This window comes from Schistocerca cancellata, chromosome 4 (genome assembly GCF_023864275.1).
Source record: "Schistocerca cancellata isolate TAMUIC-IGC-003103 chromosome 4, iqSchCanc2.1, whole genome shotgun sequence".
Classification (NCBI taxonomy): Eukaryota; Metazoa; Arthropoda; class Insecta; order Orthoptera; family Acrididae; genus Schistocerca; species Schistocerca cancellata.
Window position 1 is genome coordinate 236,581,371 of NC_064629.1, and position 21,547 is coordinate 236,602,917.

The 21,547-nt window shown below is 39.1% G+C and overlaps 1 protein-coding gene across 1 annotated transcript in view; it reads left to right on the forward strand.

Moving 5' to 3' along the window:
• Positions 1-21,547, forward strand: part of LOC126183866 (WASH complex subunit 1-like) — a 70,881-nt gene that overhangs the window by 35,146 nt on the left and 14,188 nt on the right. Inside the window, exons 4-8 of the mRNA XM_049926158.1 lie at positions 6,292-6,437; positions 11,356-11,567; positions 13,075-13,433; positions 15,745-15,876; positions 20,150-20,266. Of these exons, the coding sequence (XP_049782115.1) occupies positions 6,292-6,437; positions 11,356-11,567; positions 13,075-13,433; positions 15,745-15,876; positions 20,150-20,266 (966 nt within the window). The remainder of the gene's footprint in view (positions 1-6,291; positions 6,438-11,355; positions 11,568-13,074; positions 13,434-15,744; positions 15,877-20,149; positions 20,267-21,547) is intronic.

The window sequence follows — 21,547 nt, forward strand, 5'->3', positions numbered from 1 at the left end:
TATTGAAGCTGCATTTAAGATTTTTTTGAGCAAGACTCAGGATCAAGGAAGGACATAACCTTATAACTGGGTCTTTCACCTCAGATACTAGGATGTTCAAACTACATGGTTGGTCGGGTGTGATGGGAATTAGTAAGTTTGTGCATGGTTTGGTTTAGCAATCAAGTCCACTTTCATTTGGATGGGTTTGTCAATAAGTAAAATTGGTGCATATGGGGGACTGAGAATCCACATTTCACAATCGAGAAGTCTCTTCACCCTCAATGGGTGACTGTGTGGTATGCAATTTCCAGTCACGGAATAATTGGTGCAATATGCTTTGATGGCACGGTGACTACTGAACAGTATGTGAAGGTACTGTAAGATGATTTCATCCTCATTATCCAAAGTGACCCTGATTTCACAAGACATGGTTCATGCAAGACAGAACTCGACCCCATCTAAGCAGGAGAGTGTTTGATGCCATGGATGAGCACTTTGCGGACTGCATTCTGGCTCTGGGGCACCCAGAGGTCACTGGCATGGGTCTTGATTGGCCGCCATATTCTCCAGATCTGTACACATGAGACAGCCTTTTTGTGGGGCTGTATTAAATACAAGGTGTACAGCAATAACCCCAAAACTATTGCTGAGCTGAAAACAGCCATTCAAAAGGTCATCGACTGCATTGATGTTCCGACACTTCAGGGGGTCATGCAGAATTTCGCTATTTGTCTGCAGCACATTATCGTCAGTGATGGCTGGCATGTCGAACATGTCATGACCTAAATCTGAATATCTGTAATGACGTTTATATGTTGAATTAAGTGTGTGCACACTATAGTTTGTAACTAATTTACATTTTTTTCATATAGTTCAATAATTCAATAATTGTCACCCTATATATTCATCATCGTCATCATCGTCATCATCATTTAAGACTGATTATGCCTTTCAGCGTTCAGTCTGGAGCATAGTCCCCCTTATAAAATTCCTCCATGAGCCCCTATTCAGTGCCAACATTGGTGCCTCTTCTGATGTTAAGCCTATCACTTCAAAATCATTCTTAACCGAATCCAGGTACCTTCTCCTTGGTCTACCCTGACTACTGCTGAACCCATGAGTCTCTTGGGTAACCTTGCTTCTCCCATGCGTGTAACATGACCCCACGATCTAAGCCTGCAATAGTTGTAAAACAAATCGTAGAGCTATACAGATAGAAAAATGCTAAATAAAACTTGTCTAAATGTCAGAAGTGAATTTGTGAAACCTTCAGTGACTACTGTGATAGAATCTTATTAGAATAGCTCATACAGAACCTAAAAAATTCTGATCATACATAAAAGCTGTCAGCGGCACTAATGTTAGCATTTCCAGGTATCTGTGGATGACAAAGGAACTGAAATTGAGTGTAGCAAAACAAAAGTAGAAATGCTGATCTCCGTTTTCAAATGTTCCTTTACAAAATAAATTCCAAAAGTACTACTCAATAACAAAAGTACAAACATATGGGGTATCAAATGAAATTTCTGGCTGGATAGAGGATTTAGTGTTAGGGAGGACACTGCATGTTATCTTGGATGGAGTCATTGACAGATGTAGAGGTAACTTCTATGGTGTCCCACAGAAATGTGCTGGGGCTTTTGCTGTTCACATTGTTTATTAACCTTCTGACACTCGCTCGACAATTCCTGACACACTCACTCGTGTGGATGGAATGTGTCATCTAAAACATTAGCAGTGAATTTGGACACTTTGAATGGTCTATACAAATTATTTTAGAAGTATTTTATTTAAATCTAAATATAATACACTTCATACACAAATACAGTGAGGTATACACTAGATGATAAAATATTTTTGGTAAACGTGCATAAATAGCTCCAGTTCCTCTTTGATAGCAGGCAACTTGTCATTCTCTCTGTGAATACACCTATCAAGAGTGCTATCAAACTGCAGACATCTCAAGTGCAACCTGAATCAGTTTTCACTCGTGCATAAGTAGCATGATTAAAGTCCATTGCCCAATGAGTTATCCCACAACTCTACAACATTTCAGACATTCACACATATATTACAAACCGTCTGCGTGCTTAGCTGAGTTGTAATGTGCTTGCCTCCCATGCAGCGGGCCCGGGTTCGATTCCCGGCCAGGTTGGAGATTTTATCCACCCTTGGACTGGGTGTCGTGTTATCATCATCATTTCATCTTAATCGACTCGCAAGTTGCCCAATGTGGCGTCATATGAAATAAGACTTGCAACAGGGCGGCCAGACTTCCCTGGACAGGGCCTCCTGGCCAATGCCTTACGATCATTTCATTTCATATTACAAACCAATGAAAGCTCTGATCTCTCTTACATCTGTCTCTTAGGCATTCCTTTCCCTAGAAAAGTTACTACAAACTTCATTGATGTAAATACTAGGACATGTTGCAATAATGGGCATTAAATTTTCATACAAAAATTACTTTTTAATATCTATTTATGTCTGTGTTATATGAGCTTTGTTTCTGGATCCAGGTACAGACATAATAATATTAAAAGAACTTATTCTAACATTGGTAGGATATTTACTTTTCCTCCATTCAGCTATTCCATCATTTCCTAAAAGAAATATGTCCTCTTGGATTACTTCTTCCTGTGATTCATATTCATCATATTCTGATACTTTTTGTTCTGTGCCTGAATCATTGCCACTTTCATGTACACAATCCTTGTTCCTAGAGCCAGGAATATCACTGCCAAATCTTCATCACTCAGCTTGTGGAACCACTCCAGCTATACATCAGAACCTCTACTGAACTTGTCCCTATGGGTTTTAGGAAAGCCACTGACATTTATTCCGTAAACTAAAAGTGTAGAGAATATTTCCTTGTTGTAGGTAAGTAATCTAGATAAACAGCAAATTAACTGTAATTATTTTAAGATACACCTAAAATTACACATGTTAAAGTTGGATTGCAACTTGGCAAGCAGTGAAGTAACATACATTTACTTTCTTTTAGATTGTAGCAGTAGTGCTCTCGTGGATGACAGAGGTCCTCAAAGACATAATAATATTTCATAAACACTGCAACCCTGCATAACAGAAAGCCACTGATGGCTGAAGCTAACGGATGGAGAGTTAATGGAAAGGTACTGAAAATTGCACAAACTGCATCCAGTCCAGTCAGACAAAGTAGAGTGGGAAAATCATGTAACTGACGAGTGCCATCTGTGTGAGCAATGGAGAGTTATGACTTGGCAGACAGTACTGATAGTAACCTCAGACTTTCTGCAGATGATGCAGTTATCTGTAATAAAGTACTATCAGAAAAAAGCAAACAATGGAAAATCCAGGATGGAAAAATGACAGTATTTTGGAAAGGATAGCTTGCTACTCATCATATGGAGAAGATGTTGAGTCAGACAGACAACAAAAAGACTACTAAACGTGAGCTTTCGGCTAAAAGCTCACATGTTTAGCAGTCTTTTTGTTGTGCTTATCTGCGACTCAACATCTCTCTATGGTGAGTAGCAGTCCATCCATTTCATAATGTTGTCACTATCAGAAAAAAGTTGCAAAAATATTTAGTCATATCTTGACAAGATTTCAAAGTAGCACAAAGATTGGAAACTTGCTTTAAATGTTGAGGAATGTTGAATATTGCACTTTATAAGATGCAGAAACAATATCAATGAATTATGAGTGATATCATTCAAATACCTGGGGGTCACAATTTATGGGGATAAGAAATGGAATGATCACAGAAGCACACTTGTAGGCAACGTATTTGGCAGACTTTGTAGGAAAGGTAGTTGGCAGACTTCGGTTAATTGGTAGGATATTGGGAAAATGCAGTTATTCTATAAAGGAATTGCCCACATAACACCTTTGTGACCCTTTACAGAAAATTGCTGAAGTGTGTGTGACTCATAACAAATTGGACTAACATGGAATACTGAAGAAATACAAAGAAAGGCAGTGCAAATGGCCTCAGGTTTGTTTGAACCATGGGGGGCTGTCAATCAAATACTGAATAACCTGACTTGCAGATGCTTGAAGGTAAAACACCAAGTATCCCACGATGCATACTTACAAAGTTTCGAGAACCAGCATAATGTGTTTGTCTGTGAATATACAACCACCCTCCACCCCCACCTATTGATCCTGTGTTGACTGCAAAGGCAAGATTAGACTACTCACGGTATGTGCAGAGGCACTGAATCCATCTTTCTTTCTGCACTCCTTATATGAATAGAACCAACCAACCTTATGTGAATGAAGCAGCAAGAATCTCTAATAAGTGGTACAGTGGGAAGTACTGTTTGCCCTGCGCTTCACAGGGGTTTGCCCTGCACTTCACAGGGGTTTGCAGAGTCCAAACATGTGTAAATGTTGGATTCTACATTTGTGCACATTCAGTGCTGATTTTCTACAAACAGAATATTTCAGAATATGCAAATGTAAGAAGTTTCAAGGACCTCCCAGAAATGACACAACTAAATAACAAATATTTGCTGGTGGCAAGTTTTGAACTGGTGACCAGCAGCATGCCAGTCAGGGTGCTAACTGCTACTCCACAAGATGCCAATACGAGATTCATTTTCTAACATGCTGAGCTTGTTGCTTTATTCAGTCTTGTATACCACCCTATTAGTAAATAAATTCTCATAAACTAAATTTTCAACTTCCTGTCTGATGAGTCTGTTTCTTCTAACTTTGCATCTATTTTTACACTATATCTTAAGAAACCATGATGTATAATTAATATGTTATTTAATGCTTGTGCTTATTTGCATCAGTAGTATCTTTTGTTTATTTTTAGAGCAAGTTTATCCATTCCATCAGAGATTTGGTCTGCCTGTAATATTTCTTTTTTAATTTTATTGTCTACGATAAAGCCTACATTTGCTCTGTTCCTCAGTAAAGAAATGTATATCTAGATTTAAATTTTGTGGCTGCTTATATTTGTGATGGTACCTTTAGTTCTTAAAATGTTGGCAGGTAGCAGTGAAAATCTGTTTCACATTTATTGTGATTCATGCAACATGGGATTCAAATTTTCTCTGTAGGCTCTAAATATTTGCTAAATTTAAAGAATCAACACACATGGGTATAGAAGATCTTTGGTGAACTACCAGAAAGTATAAGATTTAATAATGATGTACCTCCATATCCATTGCTGTCACCGATTACCTTAGTTCCTTGGATTTGAAGATTCAAATAAATCTTAACAGATCTGTGCACTCGACAGCAAACATTCAGGTGGGAGAAAAAGAATGTAGAGAATCTCTGGCAGAAGTTCATACATATTCTAGGCTACGTGCCAAATAAATTGATGTCAAGAAGACAGTGAGAGATGGTAACAACTCATCACATTTCAGCAATAATATTAGGAAGTTAATAAAAAAAAAAGCATAGATACGTGTATAGTCGATTAAAAAAGGGAAGAAGGCTGAACAAAGCAAAAACTAGTGCAAAGACAACTGAGATGGAAGATGACAAATTCTGTGTTCCAAACCTGCTTTACTGAAGAAGACCATACTACATATCATAACTTTGACCATCACACAGATGCAAAAATAACAGGTATGGAAATAGGGACCGCAGAATTGAAAAGCAGCTCAAATGGAATGGTTCAGGAAAGGTCACCTGATGAGGTGTCCGTTAGATTCTGTATTGAATATATGAAGGAAATGGCACCTCTTCTAGCATTCAGATTACCACAGGTGACTGGGTCAATGAAGTGTGCCATACGACTGGAGAAGGCTACAGCCATTTCAATCAGTAAGACCTGTGCACAAAACTATAGCCTTGTCCCACTGATGTCAGTTTCCTACAGAATTATATTGTGCCAGCATATTGAGACTTTCCTGGAGCCCAAACAACTCCTGTGTAGGAATTAACAAGGATTCTGCAAGCACCAATTGTGTGAAATGCAGCTTGCTTTGTTCATTCACAAGATTTAGGAGACAGGAAATAGTGGAGCTTATAGTGATGCCAAGTTTATTGAGTTTTAAAAAGCCTTGGATACCGTTCTGCAAGCAGTGAACTTGGGGCTCATTTGGAAGGGTAGCAGCAATCTTCACACACACACACACACACACACACACACACACACACACACACACACAGAGAGAGAGAGAGAGAGAGAGAGAGAGAGAGAGAGAGAGAGAGAGAGAGGGAGGGAGCGCGCATATGTGGTGGTGGTGGTGGTGGTGGGGGGGGGTGTAATATTTTCAGGCATTTCTGGGAGATGACAGCCTAGTTTTACTAGTTTTGCTTTGCATTTCATTGTTATAAATCTGTTCCAAATTTTTGTTCCAGGACAGATTGCAGTTTTTTCATGTAAAAGTTAGCAGTAAACTGTTAAGAAGAAATATGGAAATTGCCCCTGAAGAAGGACTGGGGAGTCTCCCTAGTGATGTGGACTCTATTAGCTCTCTACTCCTATTCAACACTTCTGAAAACCCGTAAGTGATACGGAGAGACATGCATCATAATAGACTACATTGTGTTGTCAGTCCAGTTTTCCTATTTTACTGTTTAGCAATGGAGTGCATCATGTATGTAAAAGAAAATAAATTCTAAGTAAGCTGGTACTACACATAACTCACGTTTACTTTCGCTTTGATGTACTCGGTTCACATCATACTGATGTTATTTTCAAAGAAATATATGACGACATGTAAAAGCCGAATATATAAATCTCCCTGAATAAAGTCTCTCGTGGAATGGTGCACAGTCCAGTATCCATCTTCCTGTGAGATTTAAACTGTCTGGACTGTGCATCATCTGCTGCTGTCATTGTGCCTAGTTCAGTAATTGAAGCTTTACTCAGCTCTGTCTCATGTTTACTATGTCCACAGAGAACCTCCTGTAAATGTCACTCTCAAACAAACCTTCAGGTTGTTGCAAAACAGTGCTTCATGTGAACTGATTTCTTAATGGCATTCTTGTTTTTCTGGACTTTCTATTGAGCATGTTTGGGGTCTGCAAAACTTGTAGAAGTTCTGTCAGGGACACACATTTGGGGAGTACTTTGTTATACAGCACTCCAAATTTGAAGCAGAGATGTTAATGGAATACAAATCTACATCTGTATCTATATCGACATCTATATTCATACATAACCCACAAACCACCGTATGGAGCTTGGTGGAGGGTACGTTGTACCACTACTAGTCTTTCTCTTCCAGTTCCACTTGGAAATAGAGCAAGGGAAAAAGATTATCTATATGCCTCTGTATGGGCCCTAATTCCTCTTATATTAGTGGTCCTTACATGAAATGTATGTCGGTGCACCAGGATCATTCTGCAGTCAGCTTCAAACCCCAGTTCTCTAAAAATTTTTTAATAGCTTTCCTTGGAAAGAACATTGCCTTCCTTCCAGGGATTCTTAATTGAGTTCCCGAAGCATATCTGTAATGCTTGTGTGTTGTTTGAACCCAGTAACAAATCTAGTACCCCACCTCTGAATTGGGTCAATGTCTTCTTTTAATCCGACCTGATTGGGATCCCAAACACATGAGCAGTACTCAAGAAATGGCTGTACCAGTATTCTATAGGGTGAATTGGAAGGAAGGTACATGCTTTGAGGGATGATGATAGTAGTAGTAGTAGTAGTAGTAGTAGTAGTAGTAGTAGTAATTCTGACCAAAAAGGTCGTACGAGCTTATGTCCTGTTCTGAAGTGTTTCTGATGAAACTAGTGAAAACAGTATCGAACGGGACAAATGCAGGTGATAGTGAATGAAACATTGTGCTCTAATATTTTGTTTAATTGTGTATGTTTCCTCATAAAAGGTGTTCAAAAAGTCCACAGTCAACTGCAATGCATTTTGCAGCTCTTGTAGACAGCTGCTGTGTTGCTAATCTGAGCTCACTTGTATGGTTCTTTAACAGAGAACATGCATGTAACATATGAGCAAGAAGTTCCTCCTTTGTGTCAACTCTGCACTTGTGGACTCCACTCTTAAGCCAACCCCACAAATGGTAATCCAACGGAGTAAGATTGGATGACGTGCTTGCAGGACTTGTCGCCCAACCCTGCACAAGTGAAGTGTGCATTGAAATGGTCGGTAAAGACAACAGTAGGTAGCCTATGTCGCTTTGGTTGTATTCTCATGAGAGTGCTGGTGAAGGAGGACTTGCGACTGACACCCGTGATGTTCGAACAACTGTATGTTGGATTTGGTTAAGCCCATGATATTCAAACTCGCCCTGGGGGCTCCTTTACAGACGAAGCACGCATTCCCAAAATTCTCCCAATAAACCGAAGTTGACCATTCGCCTTAACCACAACAATGCTTACTTGTTTGTTCTATTTCATATTGCTTTGCAACATTGCACCTAGATATTTAAGTGACCTGGCTGTGTCAAGGAACACACTACTAATGCTGTTTTCAAATATTACGAATTTGTTTTTCCTACTTATCTGCAGTAACTTAAATTTTTCTACATTTAGAGCCAGCTACCATTCATCACACATACTAGAAATTTTGTCTAAGTCATTTTGTATCCTGCACATGTGCAGATGAAGTGACAAATGAAATTTGTACAAAGACTGGGATTCAAACTCGGGTCTCTTGCTACCTATTTTATGATATGCATGTTAACTTTGCTTTACTGAATTTTACACATTTACTCTGACCAGTTTTGGTTTTTCAGCCATCATCCAGGGACTATACGAAATAAACAGAAATGAACAATATATGTTACTGACAAAAAATACACAATCCATATTCGTTATGTAATAACATCTTACAAAGCAAAAAATAATACAACTTTTACATTTCATATATCATGCTATAGATGAATGCCATACTCCAGGGCATATTATGATACACATCAAAAGTTACCATTGAACTACTGTGACTAATTCAACTCAGGTACAGAGACTGAGCATCAAGGATACCTGTAGAACAACAGTAAATGTATCACACCACACCAAAGAGTGTATCCATTGAAGATGTTACAATCCAAGAAACAAACATGATTTACAATCGATCATTATGAAAATAGCTAATGTATAATATAACATTTTTTTAATAGTACAATATATTCACAAATTCACATCTGCATATTTCCAGGATATCAAAGTAACATCAGTAATGTCAGACTAATACAAGTACCTAATAGCCTAGGAATTACCTCATATACATGTGGAATACTTCATTGTATAGAGTATGGTGCAATGTCTAAAAACAATGAACAGAGAAATCTTTGAAAATCATGTGAGTAGAATTGTTGCCAAGCAATAAAAACTATAAAAAAAATCACATACCACATAAACTCCAGATACACTATGTGATCAAAAGTATCCGGCCACCTGGCTGAAAATGACTTACAAGTTCATGGCGCCGTCCATCGGTAATGCTGGAATTCCATTTGGTGTTGGCCCACCCTTAGACTTGATGACAGCTTCTACTCTCGCAGGCAATCATTCAATCAGTTGCTGGAAGGTTTCTTCGGGAATGGCTGCCCATTCTTCATGGAGTGCTGCACTGAGGAAAGGTATCGATGTCAGTCGGTGAGACCTGGCACGAAGTCGGAGTTCCAAACATCCCAAAGGTGTTGTGTAGGATTCAGGTCAGGACTCTGTGCAGGCCAGTCCATTACAGGGATGTTATTGTTGTGTAACCACTCCACCACAGACCGTGCATTATGAACAGGTGCTCAATTGTGTTGAAAGACACAGTTGCCATCCCTGAATTGCTCTTCAACAGTGGGAAACAAGAAGGTGCTTAAAACATCAATGTAGGCCTTTGGTGGGATGGTGCCATGCAAAACAACAAGGGGTGCGAGCCCCCTCCATGGAAAACAAGACCACACCATAACACCACCAACTCCAAATTTTACTGTTGGCACTACACATGCTGGCAGATGACATTCACCGGGGATATACCCACCCACACCTTGCCATCGGATTGCCACATTGTGTACCATGATTCGTCACTCCACACAACGTTTTTCCACTGTTCAGTCGTCCAATGTTTATGCTCCTTACTACAAGCAGGGCATCATTTGGGCTTTACCAGCGTGATGTGTGGCTTATGAGCAGCCACTCAACCATGAAATCAAAATTTTATCACCTCCCGCCTAACTGTCATAGTATAGTACTTGCAGTGGTCCTGATGTTGTGTGGTACTTGCAGTGGATCCTGATGCTGTTTGGAATTCCTGTGTGATGGTCTGGATAGATGTTTGCTTATTACACATTACAATCCTCTTCAAGTGTTGGCGATCTCTGTCAGTCAACACATGAGGTCGGCCTGTACGCATTTGTGGTGTATGTGTCCCTTCACGTTTCCACTTCACTTTCACATCGGAAACAGTGGACCTAGGGATGTTTATAGTGTGGAAATCTCGTGTACAGATGTATTTCTGCTCTCTCAAGATGTCTAATGACTGCTGAGGTCGCTCATATGGAGTACCTGGCAGTAGGTGGCAGCACAATGCACCGAATATGAAAAACGTATGTTTTTGGAGGTGTCTGGATACTTTTGATCATATAGTGTATGTGTATGTTTGAGGAGTATTACATCATAATTTAAGTGTCATAGAAACAAGAAGTATGGGTCATTAAATGGTAAACAGGAAATGTCTGGTTAAATCACCAGTACGAAAAAGTTTCCAAATATTTTTTGAATATGAAAGCCATCCATTCACAAATATACTAACGACTTTATAATTACATCACTGTTCTAATATGTACAACATCTAAACTCCATCTTCTTATATGAGAGTAGGTAATAGGATGTAAGTATCTAAGAGGGAAACATTTTTATGGGAACATTATAACAGGTCCTTGACAAGGTGTAGTCGACCACAGATGACGAATGCATCGTGCAACAATGCCTAAGGTGTACGTTTGAGACTAAACAAACTGTATTACACAGAGTAAATGTGTAATACTGTGTTTACGTAAGCTGGTCCACCACGGCAAGGTCATATCACATTGGATGGGAAAAATCGGTTTTTAATTGTCCTGAGGCCAAAAACAGCATAAAAGCATCAATCAAAATCAAATCAAATTATTAATGTACGTGTGACTGGTGCAAAACATGTTCAATATGCTGTCCACCATTTTCTGCAACAAATTGAAATCAAGAAACAGCATGTTCCATAAGTGATTGAATTGTTTCTGGGGGCACGTTCAGAATGTGTTGTGCAGTGTGTGCCTTCAATGCAGCTAAGTTTGCAATTATAACACTGAACACAAAATCTTTCAGATAGCTTCACAGCCAGAAGTCACACAGATTAAGATCAGGTGATAGAGACGGCCAGGCTGTTTCCATCATTTGATTCTTTCTCTTGTTTTGCTTTTGCCATTAAAACCAACGTGGAAACAAAATCAAAGGAAAAATATGAAGACTAGTTGTATTTTTCAGGTACAAGCGTTATGTCATGCTGGATCCTCTTGGTGCTCTAACAAAGTCTCGGCAAATTTTGGATGAAGACGAACACCATATGGAAGCTGCTCCACTGTCAATATCTCAGCGGGAGCAGCTAGAGCACGATACAGGAGAGAACTACTTCTATTCACCAGATCTTGGAGAGGTCCCACAAATAGATGTTCCGCTTGATCTTCCTGACTTACCAGGTTAATTTCTTTTTCATTTAAGTATTTTACCATGAGGTGCGGTTTAAAGGATCCAAGACAGAAATGAAGTGTATGGTTTACATACATTGTCTTTGATTCATGATCTGACTCCTGTTCGTCTCTAACATACGTTACAAATAATGTGTAGTATAAAATCAGTGAATCTATCAAAATTCCTCTTAAATATAATTACAAGTATACAACACAGTGCTTAGCATGTTGATAGGTTTAGGATGTTTAAATTTTTGTTTAAAAACTTGGTGAATTAATGTACATTTGTTAAATGAAGCATTGACTAGCTTTAAACAATATGCAGTGACAACAATGACGTGACTTCATTTTTCTTTTCAGTGTTACGGAAATGTTTTGCAGAATATTTCACAGAATTTGTGTCATTAATTACCCCAGAAACTTATAATTTCTGTAATGTATCATGAATATAAATATGATAAAATATGTTGTATTAAATTGTGATCATGATTAGGCTCTATGTTCTCAGTCAGTGGAATGCAAATTATTAGGCACGACATCAGCAGATCAAAATTTAGACCATGGGCAATCCTACCATCAGAGCAGTGGCATTCTGAACAGGTCAAAATGGTTTACAGATTTTTAAATACAGTATATGCAGACAAGGATAAGACTTGCAGATGCAAATAGGTATAAGATACTTGTGGATGCAGATAATTCTATTATCTGTACAGGCTTCTACCTATTTCCTATCCCATTGATATTCAGTCTGAGCATGTCCTGTTTCTTACATGTAGATACAGTTGATCTTGTTTTCCCATCATAAAATTTCAAAGTTAATGAATAGAGAAATTGATGCCTACTAAACTTATCTACTGTCGTAAGAGGTACTCTAAGACAGAAAAAGAAGTATTGTAGAAAAATCTCTGTAGAACATTCCAAGAAACAGTTGTCAGTGAGGAATTTAAATAATCTTGTAGTTGTTTTACGATCTCCTCTTAGACAATGTGAAGATACAGTAAGACTGTATAAATTAAAACTTGTACAGTGGAACAAAAGCAGTTTTTCTCACGATACATCCATTAACGAAATGGGAAGAACGTATAATTATGAAACAAAAATATTATGCCATTCAATTTACAATGATTTGAAGAATATAGATGTACATATGTAATGCCTAAATTCCTGACATTGATTTTGCAGTAACACTAATTTACTAAGAATAACATGCAGTAATTTTCTTGAAACTGAAATTTTGTGTTTTACGTAATCCACATTAGAGGAACAAATCAAAATAATAAAATCTGTAAAGCCGGAAGAGCAACAGATGTTGGTGTAGCATTTCTCATTATGAACAGATGTGTGGTTTAAAAAATGCTTTGAGGTTCACTTCACATAATTTCTAGTTATCACTTAGCTGTTGGGAAAATGAGGAGGAGTGGTGGCCATCTCCAAGTGTACCTTACTCATACAGCTTTTATAATAAGCAGAACATTGTTTATCACTCTCCACTATATACGACATTTGTGTGTGTTAGGAGTTGCCGATGACCTCCGCTACAGTACGGATTCAGAGCCTACGATCGCACCATCAGTTACTACAACTCCAGCCATGCCAGACCTGCCTGGTCTGCTGTCAGAAACACCTGTTTCGTCAATGTCTCTCCCGGAGCTGCCAGCAGTACCTTCGGCAGTTATGGCAGTGCCTGAAGTTCCGCCAGCAGGGCCTCCCCTATTTTCATCCTCACCAGCCACTCTGCCTCCAGCTACGGCTTCTCCTCCACCGCCTCCACCTCCACCCCCACCTCCTCCACCACCACCCCCTCCACCTCCACCTGCATTACTTCCAGGTGAACACAACACCACCGCTCCTACTGATGTTAACTCTGTTAAGGAGGTATGTAGATTTAGACTTGTACTTGTAGGGTACTGCAACTGGTACAGTATTGTACTCAGAATGTGTGTGTGTGTGTGTGTGTGTGTGTGTGTGTGTGTGGGCACAACTCAATTCAAGCCTCTCTCATCCCTAATGACCTCATTGTCAATGGCACATCAAACGCTTCCTTCCTTCCTCCCTCCCTCCCTCCCTCCCTTCTATATCCAGTCTGGCTGATGTACCAGACAAATGATTATGCAATACTAATAGTTTATTTATTTATTTACACATCAAGTTACGTATGACCAAATTGAGGAGCAAATCTCCAAGGTCGTGAAACGTGTCCATACATGAAATTTCAACATACACTATGTGATCAAAAGTATTCGGACACCCTCAAAAACATAAGTTTTTTAGATTAGATGCATTGTACTGTGGTTCATGGTGTGGGTTCCTGTAGTCATGTCCTAGTTCATGAACCACGGGCAACATATGAGTGGCCAAGTAAGTGGTTCCGACAGTCGGGATATCAGTTACTTTGGAATAAGGCTGAGCATCTCGGACATATTCTGAGTCATGGTCACCTTTGTGCTCATACGGCAAAGACTACCAAATCCATTGGTTAGTCCCTCAACCGTTAGGGATAAAAGTTAGTATGTTACACTATACTTTTCATTTTGCTAGTATTTGTGTAGTCAATGCTTATTTCTGTACCTACTTTTTCCATTTGAATTTATCTGTTAAGGTCTTATTTACATTCTTGTAGCTTTGTTGCTTTTGATTTTGTGTTAGCATGTATTCCAGTGCTAAACTGTACATACACTGTTGGCCACTCAAAATGTAACATCCTGAAGGAAGTACCCAAATCAGGTGAAATTTGCAGCATGTGTCTGGGGTGATAAGAGATGCACATGATTAGCATTTCAGCAGAGGCGCACATCACGGGTGCCAGTAGCGACACCAGCAAGCACTAAATAAAAGGGGAAGAGAGAACCATGGTGACATACTGGAAGCAGCTCCAGGATGCCTCGTAGGAGACAGTAAGTGTCTTTTGAGCTCATTTCAGAGTTTGACTGAGGAAGAATAGTTGCATATAGGGCCTGCAGATTATCCTTTAGAGAAATCGGTGCGCACATCAGATGGAATCGAGCAGCTGTGATGCAGATCGGTTAATCTACATCTACATCTACACCCATACTCCGCAAGCCACCTGACGGTGTGTGGTGGAGGGTACCTCGAATACCTCTATCGGTTCTCCCTTCTATTCCAGTCTCGTATTGTTCGTGGAAAGAAGGATGCAGGAGGGGCCGACAGGACTGAATGCACTCACCTCATTGCACCACTGCTTGTGATTACAGGCACATTGTGTGCATGGCAGTGATGGATTGTTCTGCCACATCACGAACTGTACCACAACAAATTTGGTGTATTGCACAACAAGCAGCACATGTGCATGCCATTTGACGTTGTTTGCAGCAGAGCGTTCTGTCCGTAAGGTGTCCATTGCTGCATTTACCACTGAGCCAACACCATAGGCATTTGTGCCGGCAGTGGTACTATGAATGACAGACATGGACAACCGAATGGAATGACATTGTTTTTACTGACAAATCTGATTCTGCCTGCCTGCACCACCACCATGGTTGGATTAGCCTGGAGACACCGTGGTGAGAGACTGTTGAACTGCTGGCTTATGCATTGCCATACTGGCTCTGCACCTGGTGTTATGCTATTGGATTCCACTCCCGCACCACCCTAGCGTTGCCAGTATGCTAACCAGCCAGCCTTACATCTCTGAAGTGTTGGAGCCATTGTCCTCCCATACCTTTGGAGGCTGCCGACGGCCACATTGCATAGGGATAATGTGTGATCACATGTGGCACACAGTGTTAAAGACTTCTTCCTTACCCACTGGATTGCACTGTTGCCTTGGCCTCCCTGTTCTCCCAGATTCTCGCCTAGTCTGTTCGATGATTGCGGAATGACTGGTCTGCGATACACTACCCACTGCTACACTGGATCAGCTTTGGTAATATGTGGAAGCAGACTGGACTACTATACCCCAACAACACATTCAGAGCCTCTTCGATTCAGTGTTGAGGCCTGTAGCAGTGGTTACAGCCAGCAATGGCGGCAATGCTCAATACTGATTTCATCATCTTCCTGATTTCACATGGGGCTGTATTTTCAATCATGTGCTCTTTGTACAACGTGTAAGCTACCAAATCAATTTGGCAGTGATATCTAGGGTGGTTCTTGGTGCTGCATTTTGGATGGCCAGCAGTGTAGTTAAAGGTGACAATAGAAATGCACTTGAAATATGTTTTTCCAGCATCCACCTCCCAAAGGTGACTCTGGTACTGATGTCAGAGCTAACTTGATGGAAGCTATCCGAAAAGCTGGAGGCTCAAAAAATCTCAGGTCTGTTAAAGACAGGAAGATTGAAGCCAAGAAGAAAAAGAATGTAAGTTTTTTTTGTGTAACATAATGTAACTGAAGTGTGGTTATATAATTCTTCTGCAGCTTTTACTGTAAAAACTTTTGGGGATTAATAATACTGTCAGATAAGAAGATACAAATAGTTTAAGTTCCTCAGTTGTACTTGGCTGTCATCATTGGTGACCATTTGCCTCTGCAAAAATAGTATATAATTACCTTGAGAAGTTGAGGTGTTCATTGAGGTGCCTACGAAAAATATTATATTTGTGTTGGAATTACATTGTCAGTATTATGTATGATTATTTTGTGGATTATTTAATGCAGTTGATTATGAATGCAATCATACCATTGCCTGAAGGAATATACAGCCTTCTCACAGTAAATCATAGCAAGGACAATATGGAGTATGGTAGCCTGGAAAAGAGCTACATAAGAAAGTTAACATTAAAAGTTTGATCCAACATATTACTGATGAACTTATCCTGAATTTCTACAATCAGCTTAAGTAAGTGAAAATCAGTTTCTGGGCAAGTATATGTACCTTTCAGGTGCATGAAAAAAGGAGCAGCAATCAGTATGGTTTGTGGGAGACATGGGAGGCCACCAATAAACATAAAATGATTCAGGAGTATCTGCTGACAATGACAGGCTATGTTTCATCGGTCATCACCACCAAAAACTTGGGGCAGCAAGGGTAGAGTGAGGGGGGGGGGGGGGCAATTGGTACTTCAGATCCAGCACAAGTGAAGAGTGCAACTATCCTTTTTCCATGTGGGTGCTGGATTTTGCATTGTTTGCGGATTCTGAAACTTCACCTGGAAAGGAGTGCATCATGTTAAGACAGGAAATGAGATGATATGATGGTTGACTGGAGACTTCCTTAAGTATGGAAATAAAAATAGTCTTTGCTCCATCTTGATGCCATTGCTCTTATTTGTATTTTAATGTTGTCTTCAGTATCTGTGAGTTAAAGTTTCTGAAGTGTGTGGTCCACCTGACTCCGAGTGTCGAAGAAACTGATGTAATGTGTTCAAGCTATATGATGCACCTGAAAATCTGTTTCATGTGACACCATGTTTGTAACAGTCATTGGTGATACTTTATTTACAGTTAAAACCCAGTTCAGTATTCATTACATGAGGCTATATTTAGCTACCTTGTGAAAAGGATGGTACATGTAACTTTTAATCATTCTACCTCACAAATTTAACCTCGGTGAAATGTGTTTGCAGTGAATTGCTCTCAGTTTCAAAGGTTCATGGAGGGTTTGGAACTCTTAAAATTAAGGCACACTGCAGCAGCATCCAAAGGATGTGAAGCTCAGAGGCAAAATCAAAATGTCACAGCAATGGGCCACAGGGAGCAGTCTATTTCTGCACTACAAGACTTATGCTAAAACATGACCTGACTTTAGGTGCTCAGTTATGGCCATAAAGGCCATTATATTTGAATATTGTCCATGTTGTCCACTTTGGGTTTTCAGAAAAATCCACTACAAACTGTATCTGCTCCTACCTTCTTCTTCTGGCCCATGGATGCAAACCTTCTGTTTACACCCTGCAATTTCCATATCTTCTTATGAAGATCATATTATTACTGCTCAATATCAATAGATATAGTGTGTCATTATTTCATAACATCTACAAACTACTGTTAACCAGACTTCTTTCATGTATTAAAGACACAAGACTTCTTTCATGTATTAGAGAGACCAATTACTTATTGAATGATTTAAAATTTCCACCTGTATATCTCTACCTGGCAGGATAACCACGCATCTTAGTGCTTGTTTCTGGGTCAGGGAGGTACTCTGACTCCAGTTTGAATCCATCCTACAGATTACCGATGAGGGCTGGTGTGCTGGCCAGACTGAATATGATGTGAATAGGATACTGATGATCTTAAATGTTTAGTCTCCTCAAAACCCATAACCGAAAGCAGTTGTACACATCCATTGTAAATGAAAGAATGAACAATGTAGCACTGACTTATTAAATTCTTAAATAACTTCCACACAAAACATGGATTAACCGAATGTGGTTTTGCTTTTTAAGCAGACTGGACTTGTATTTGGGTGGATTCATCCAGCCATTCTGGTTTAGGTTTTTTGTGGTTTCCATAATTTATTTCAGGCAAATGCCTGGAGAGTTCTTATTATAAAACTATGACCAACTACCATAAATATCATGTTAGTCAATCCACTTGTATGACCAGGGATTTGAATAGCAATAATAATAATAATAATAATAATAATAATAATAAACATCAGCAGTTTTTTTTTAACTACCAGATTTTACTTAAGTCTAGGCTGTCTTGTTAAGGAAACCTGATGTAGAACAAAGTCCATTACTGTTTATCAAAGGCCCAACCACCTCTCATCTGAATGGTTGGACACCAGCACAGTACCTAGTCTATTGTGGGAGTGTTGTCACGTACCTGTAAGTTCGTAACATCCCTAACTATGCAGGCATCTCACTCTTGATTCCTGACAAGTGATCTCCTAGTGTGTGTTGTGGAGTATGCACCTACGTAATTTTGAGCTCCGGCGTTCCAAGCAATAGCTACCATGTCAGAAAGCTATTGTAATGGTGGGGATACATGACACCAATGACAGTCTTCACTCATAGTGATTAGAAATTTAACTGATGATCTGCAATGAAAAAATAAGTAGAGACATTACTAGTAGCTAAAATTAAGTAATAATGACAGTTATGAGGAATGTAGTGAGTACAATAGGAGAGACAACACAAATAAAAATAATTGCATAGTTAATACAAATCTAAAATACTTTTTTCAGAGAATAAAAGATATTGCACTAGTTTAGTAGCAAACCGAGGCGGGCAACATTACATTAACAATTTGGCTCACATACTTTCATGTTATATTATTCAGTTCTGTTAAGTTTATAACGATCATTTTGCCAGCTGCAGTCTTGCTGCATGTTTCTCCATGCTGTTTCCACACATTCTTAAAGCCAAAACAGGATCTTGCACTGTTCATAATCTTCAGGTGTTTGCATTGCAATTTCTTTCTGACACCTTGGTACATCAATCAGCACTGTTTGGTCTTTTTCTCCATAGCTTGGGACAGACTGGCAATGGAGGATAGTGCTGTATTGGTCAGTTTACAGGAGATTGTTTACAATATGCTCCTTCATTTACCTGAGCTGAGAAAAGGAATTTAATCTTGATGAAGTATGACATGTTCACAGTGAAGTGATCCAGATGATTTAAATTGTAGTGTTTGTATCAGTCTATGATCAGAAGAGAGTTGTGTTTTTAATTAGATCTGATTACTAAATTTAATCAGTAATCAAATAAACTAACACTCTTGTAATCGGAGAGTAACAGAAATACTATAATTTCGTGAATGTATTCAATGTACGGCCCACAGTGGTGGTGTATGAACAACAGTAAAATGTTCCCAATGTACGGCCCACAGTGGTGGTGTATGAACAACAGTAAAATGTTCCCAGTGTCTTCTTTCTTTTTGTATACCATCAGAGGTACACACACTAAAACCCCAGTTGTGATGATGCTGCTGCTGCTGCTGCTGCTGTACTGAAACTGTGACAGCAACTACCTTCACATAGCTCACCCCCCGCCATTGAATTCTGAACTGTCCCACTGTATTACAAGAGATGATGATCCAAAAAGACACTATTAAATCGCAACAATGATGCAAGAATTATGTGATATCAGATACTGTGTCTGGAGGGGTCCACACACTAATACGCTTGTATTTCAGTGAGCAAGGGGATACACACAAAAATAGCAGTTCTCAGTTAACTTCGTCAGGACGTTTTTTAATTTCCAGTCCTGCTACATGATTATTGTTGTTGATGTCTGACCAAAATTCACATGAGTCAGTCATGTAGTTATTTTGGAACACTTTTCCTTCATAATTACCTGAATTTCATCTCCTAGCATGAATTCTAGAACAAAAAAACAATTGTTGCAGTTCCCAGGGAACTTAATGTTTTTTTTTATGTTCATCTATTGTTTTCATTTTTGATTTGTTTTACAGACAGACAAGTACAATAATTAAGATTGGTCCTGGTAGTAAATTAATGTGTATGTCATTCTCTTTTAAATCTCTGATTCATAATCATGGCTTTACTGATATATCTCCGTGTCAACAATAAATAATTTCATGTTAGTTTATTTTCAAGGAAGTGGAACTTTTGTATTCACTGTGAAAGAAATGTGTTAATCCTCCTTGCCAATAAAAAATACTAATGTTGATGTGAGATCTTGTGAACTGTTTTCTAGAAACGATGACACTGAGTTTTTTTGTAGGAAGAGAAGCAGACTGGTGTGAGCAGCAGTGGTGGTGCTGGCAGCAAGCCGCCTGATGTTGGTGGTGGTGGCGATTTCATGGCAGACCTGCATGCAAAATTAGCAATGCGAAGAAAGGTTTGTATTTACTTCAATGTTAGAGATTTTTTTTTCTTTTTTTCTAGCTAAGTTTTGTTCATTTACATGTATAGCTGAAGGCCTTAATGCATTGAGAAGTCTGGTGGAGGTCTTGCCCCAGCAGTGGATGTCAAATAGCTTATGGTAAAGTATGATGTGAGGATATTACTGTCTCAAAAGAAAAACAGTAACATATTGAGGAGCAGAATACATTAAAGTACTCCCGAGAAAGTAGAAATTACTTCGTAAATCTTTTTTTCTGTACTGTAATGTCAAAAGGATAAAGCAGGAAAACTTCCTTTGATAGATGTAAAAAAGAACACTTTCAGTCTGATAGTTTTTACAGCTATCTAAATTGTACAAGAATGCACAAAAAAGTGAAGCCAAAGAAACAGAAAATTGCAGCACAATTTCCAAGCTGTCACCATACACAAAAATAATAAAATTAGGTTGTAAGTGAGGCTAATGAATTAAATTTGAAAAAAATTGGTAAAGGAGAATTTGATTTCAGAGATTTGGATGCAAACAAATTGTACTTTAGGCTATAGACAAGGTTGCTTATGCAGTTGGTATAATTGTAGGTCTGTTTGAGGCTGCTGACATGGTTGACCACATCTTATTACATATTTACAAAGCTGAAGGCACTGGGAGTTACGTGGATAGCTGCTGAGATCTCAGATTGTATGTGGGAAGCATAGTGTGTTTAAATGTAAGAATCTGCATCTAAAGTCCCAAATATACCGACAAAGTAGTTCCTGAGCTTAGTGTATTAGTTCCCATGCTGTTTTAATACAATCAATGACTCAACAAACACAATTATACACAGAGAAAAATTATTTTTCATTTGATATCAATATAATAGTTACAGATAAAATGTTAGACCACCTGGTACAGAAACCAAATAAAACACTATGGGATGTTTACAAATTATCAGTGTCCAATAGAGTGATCTTTAAAATGAAGAAGTCTGACACTTACAGCGCCTTAAAAAGAAGAAAAGGGCTTGCCCAAATTGAACACAAATGATAACTTGCAAATTGTGCATAAAACCCAACATTCTTAGAATTCGGATGATTGAACTCACCATATGCTATTGTTATGCACAATGGAATGCCGAACAGGCAACAAATGACAATCTGGGCAGGACCGCTGACTCGCCCAAAAGGATAATGACACTGAGGACAGAAAATCCGCACTGGGCAGGAATTACAACACTGCGAGTGACTTGATCCAGCTGAGCTTGATGTGAGTGAAGATGGGCAGCATAACGATGCCGCTGCA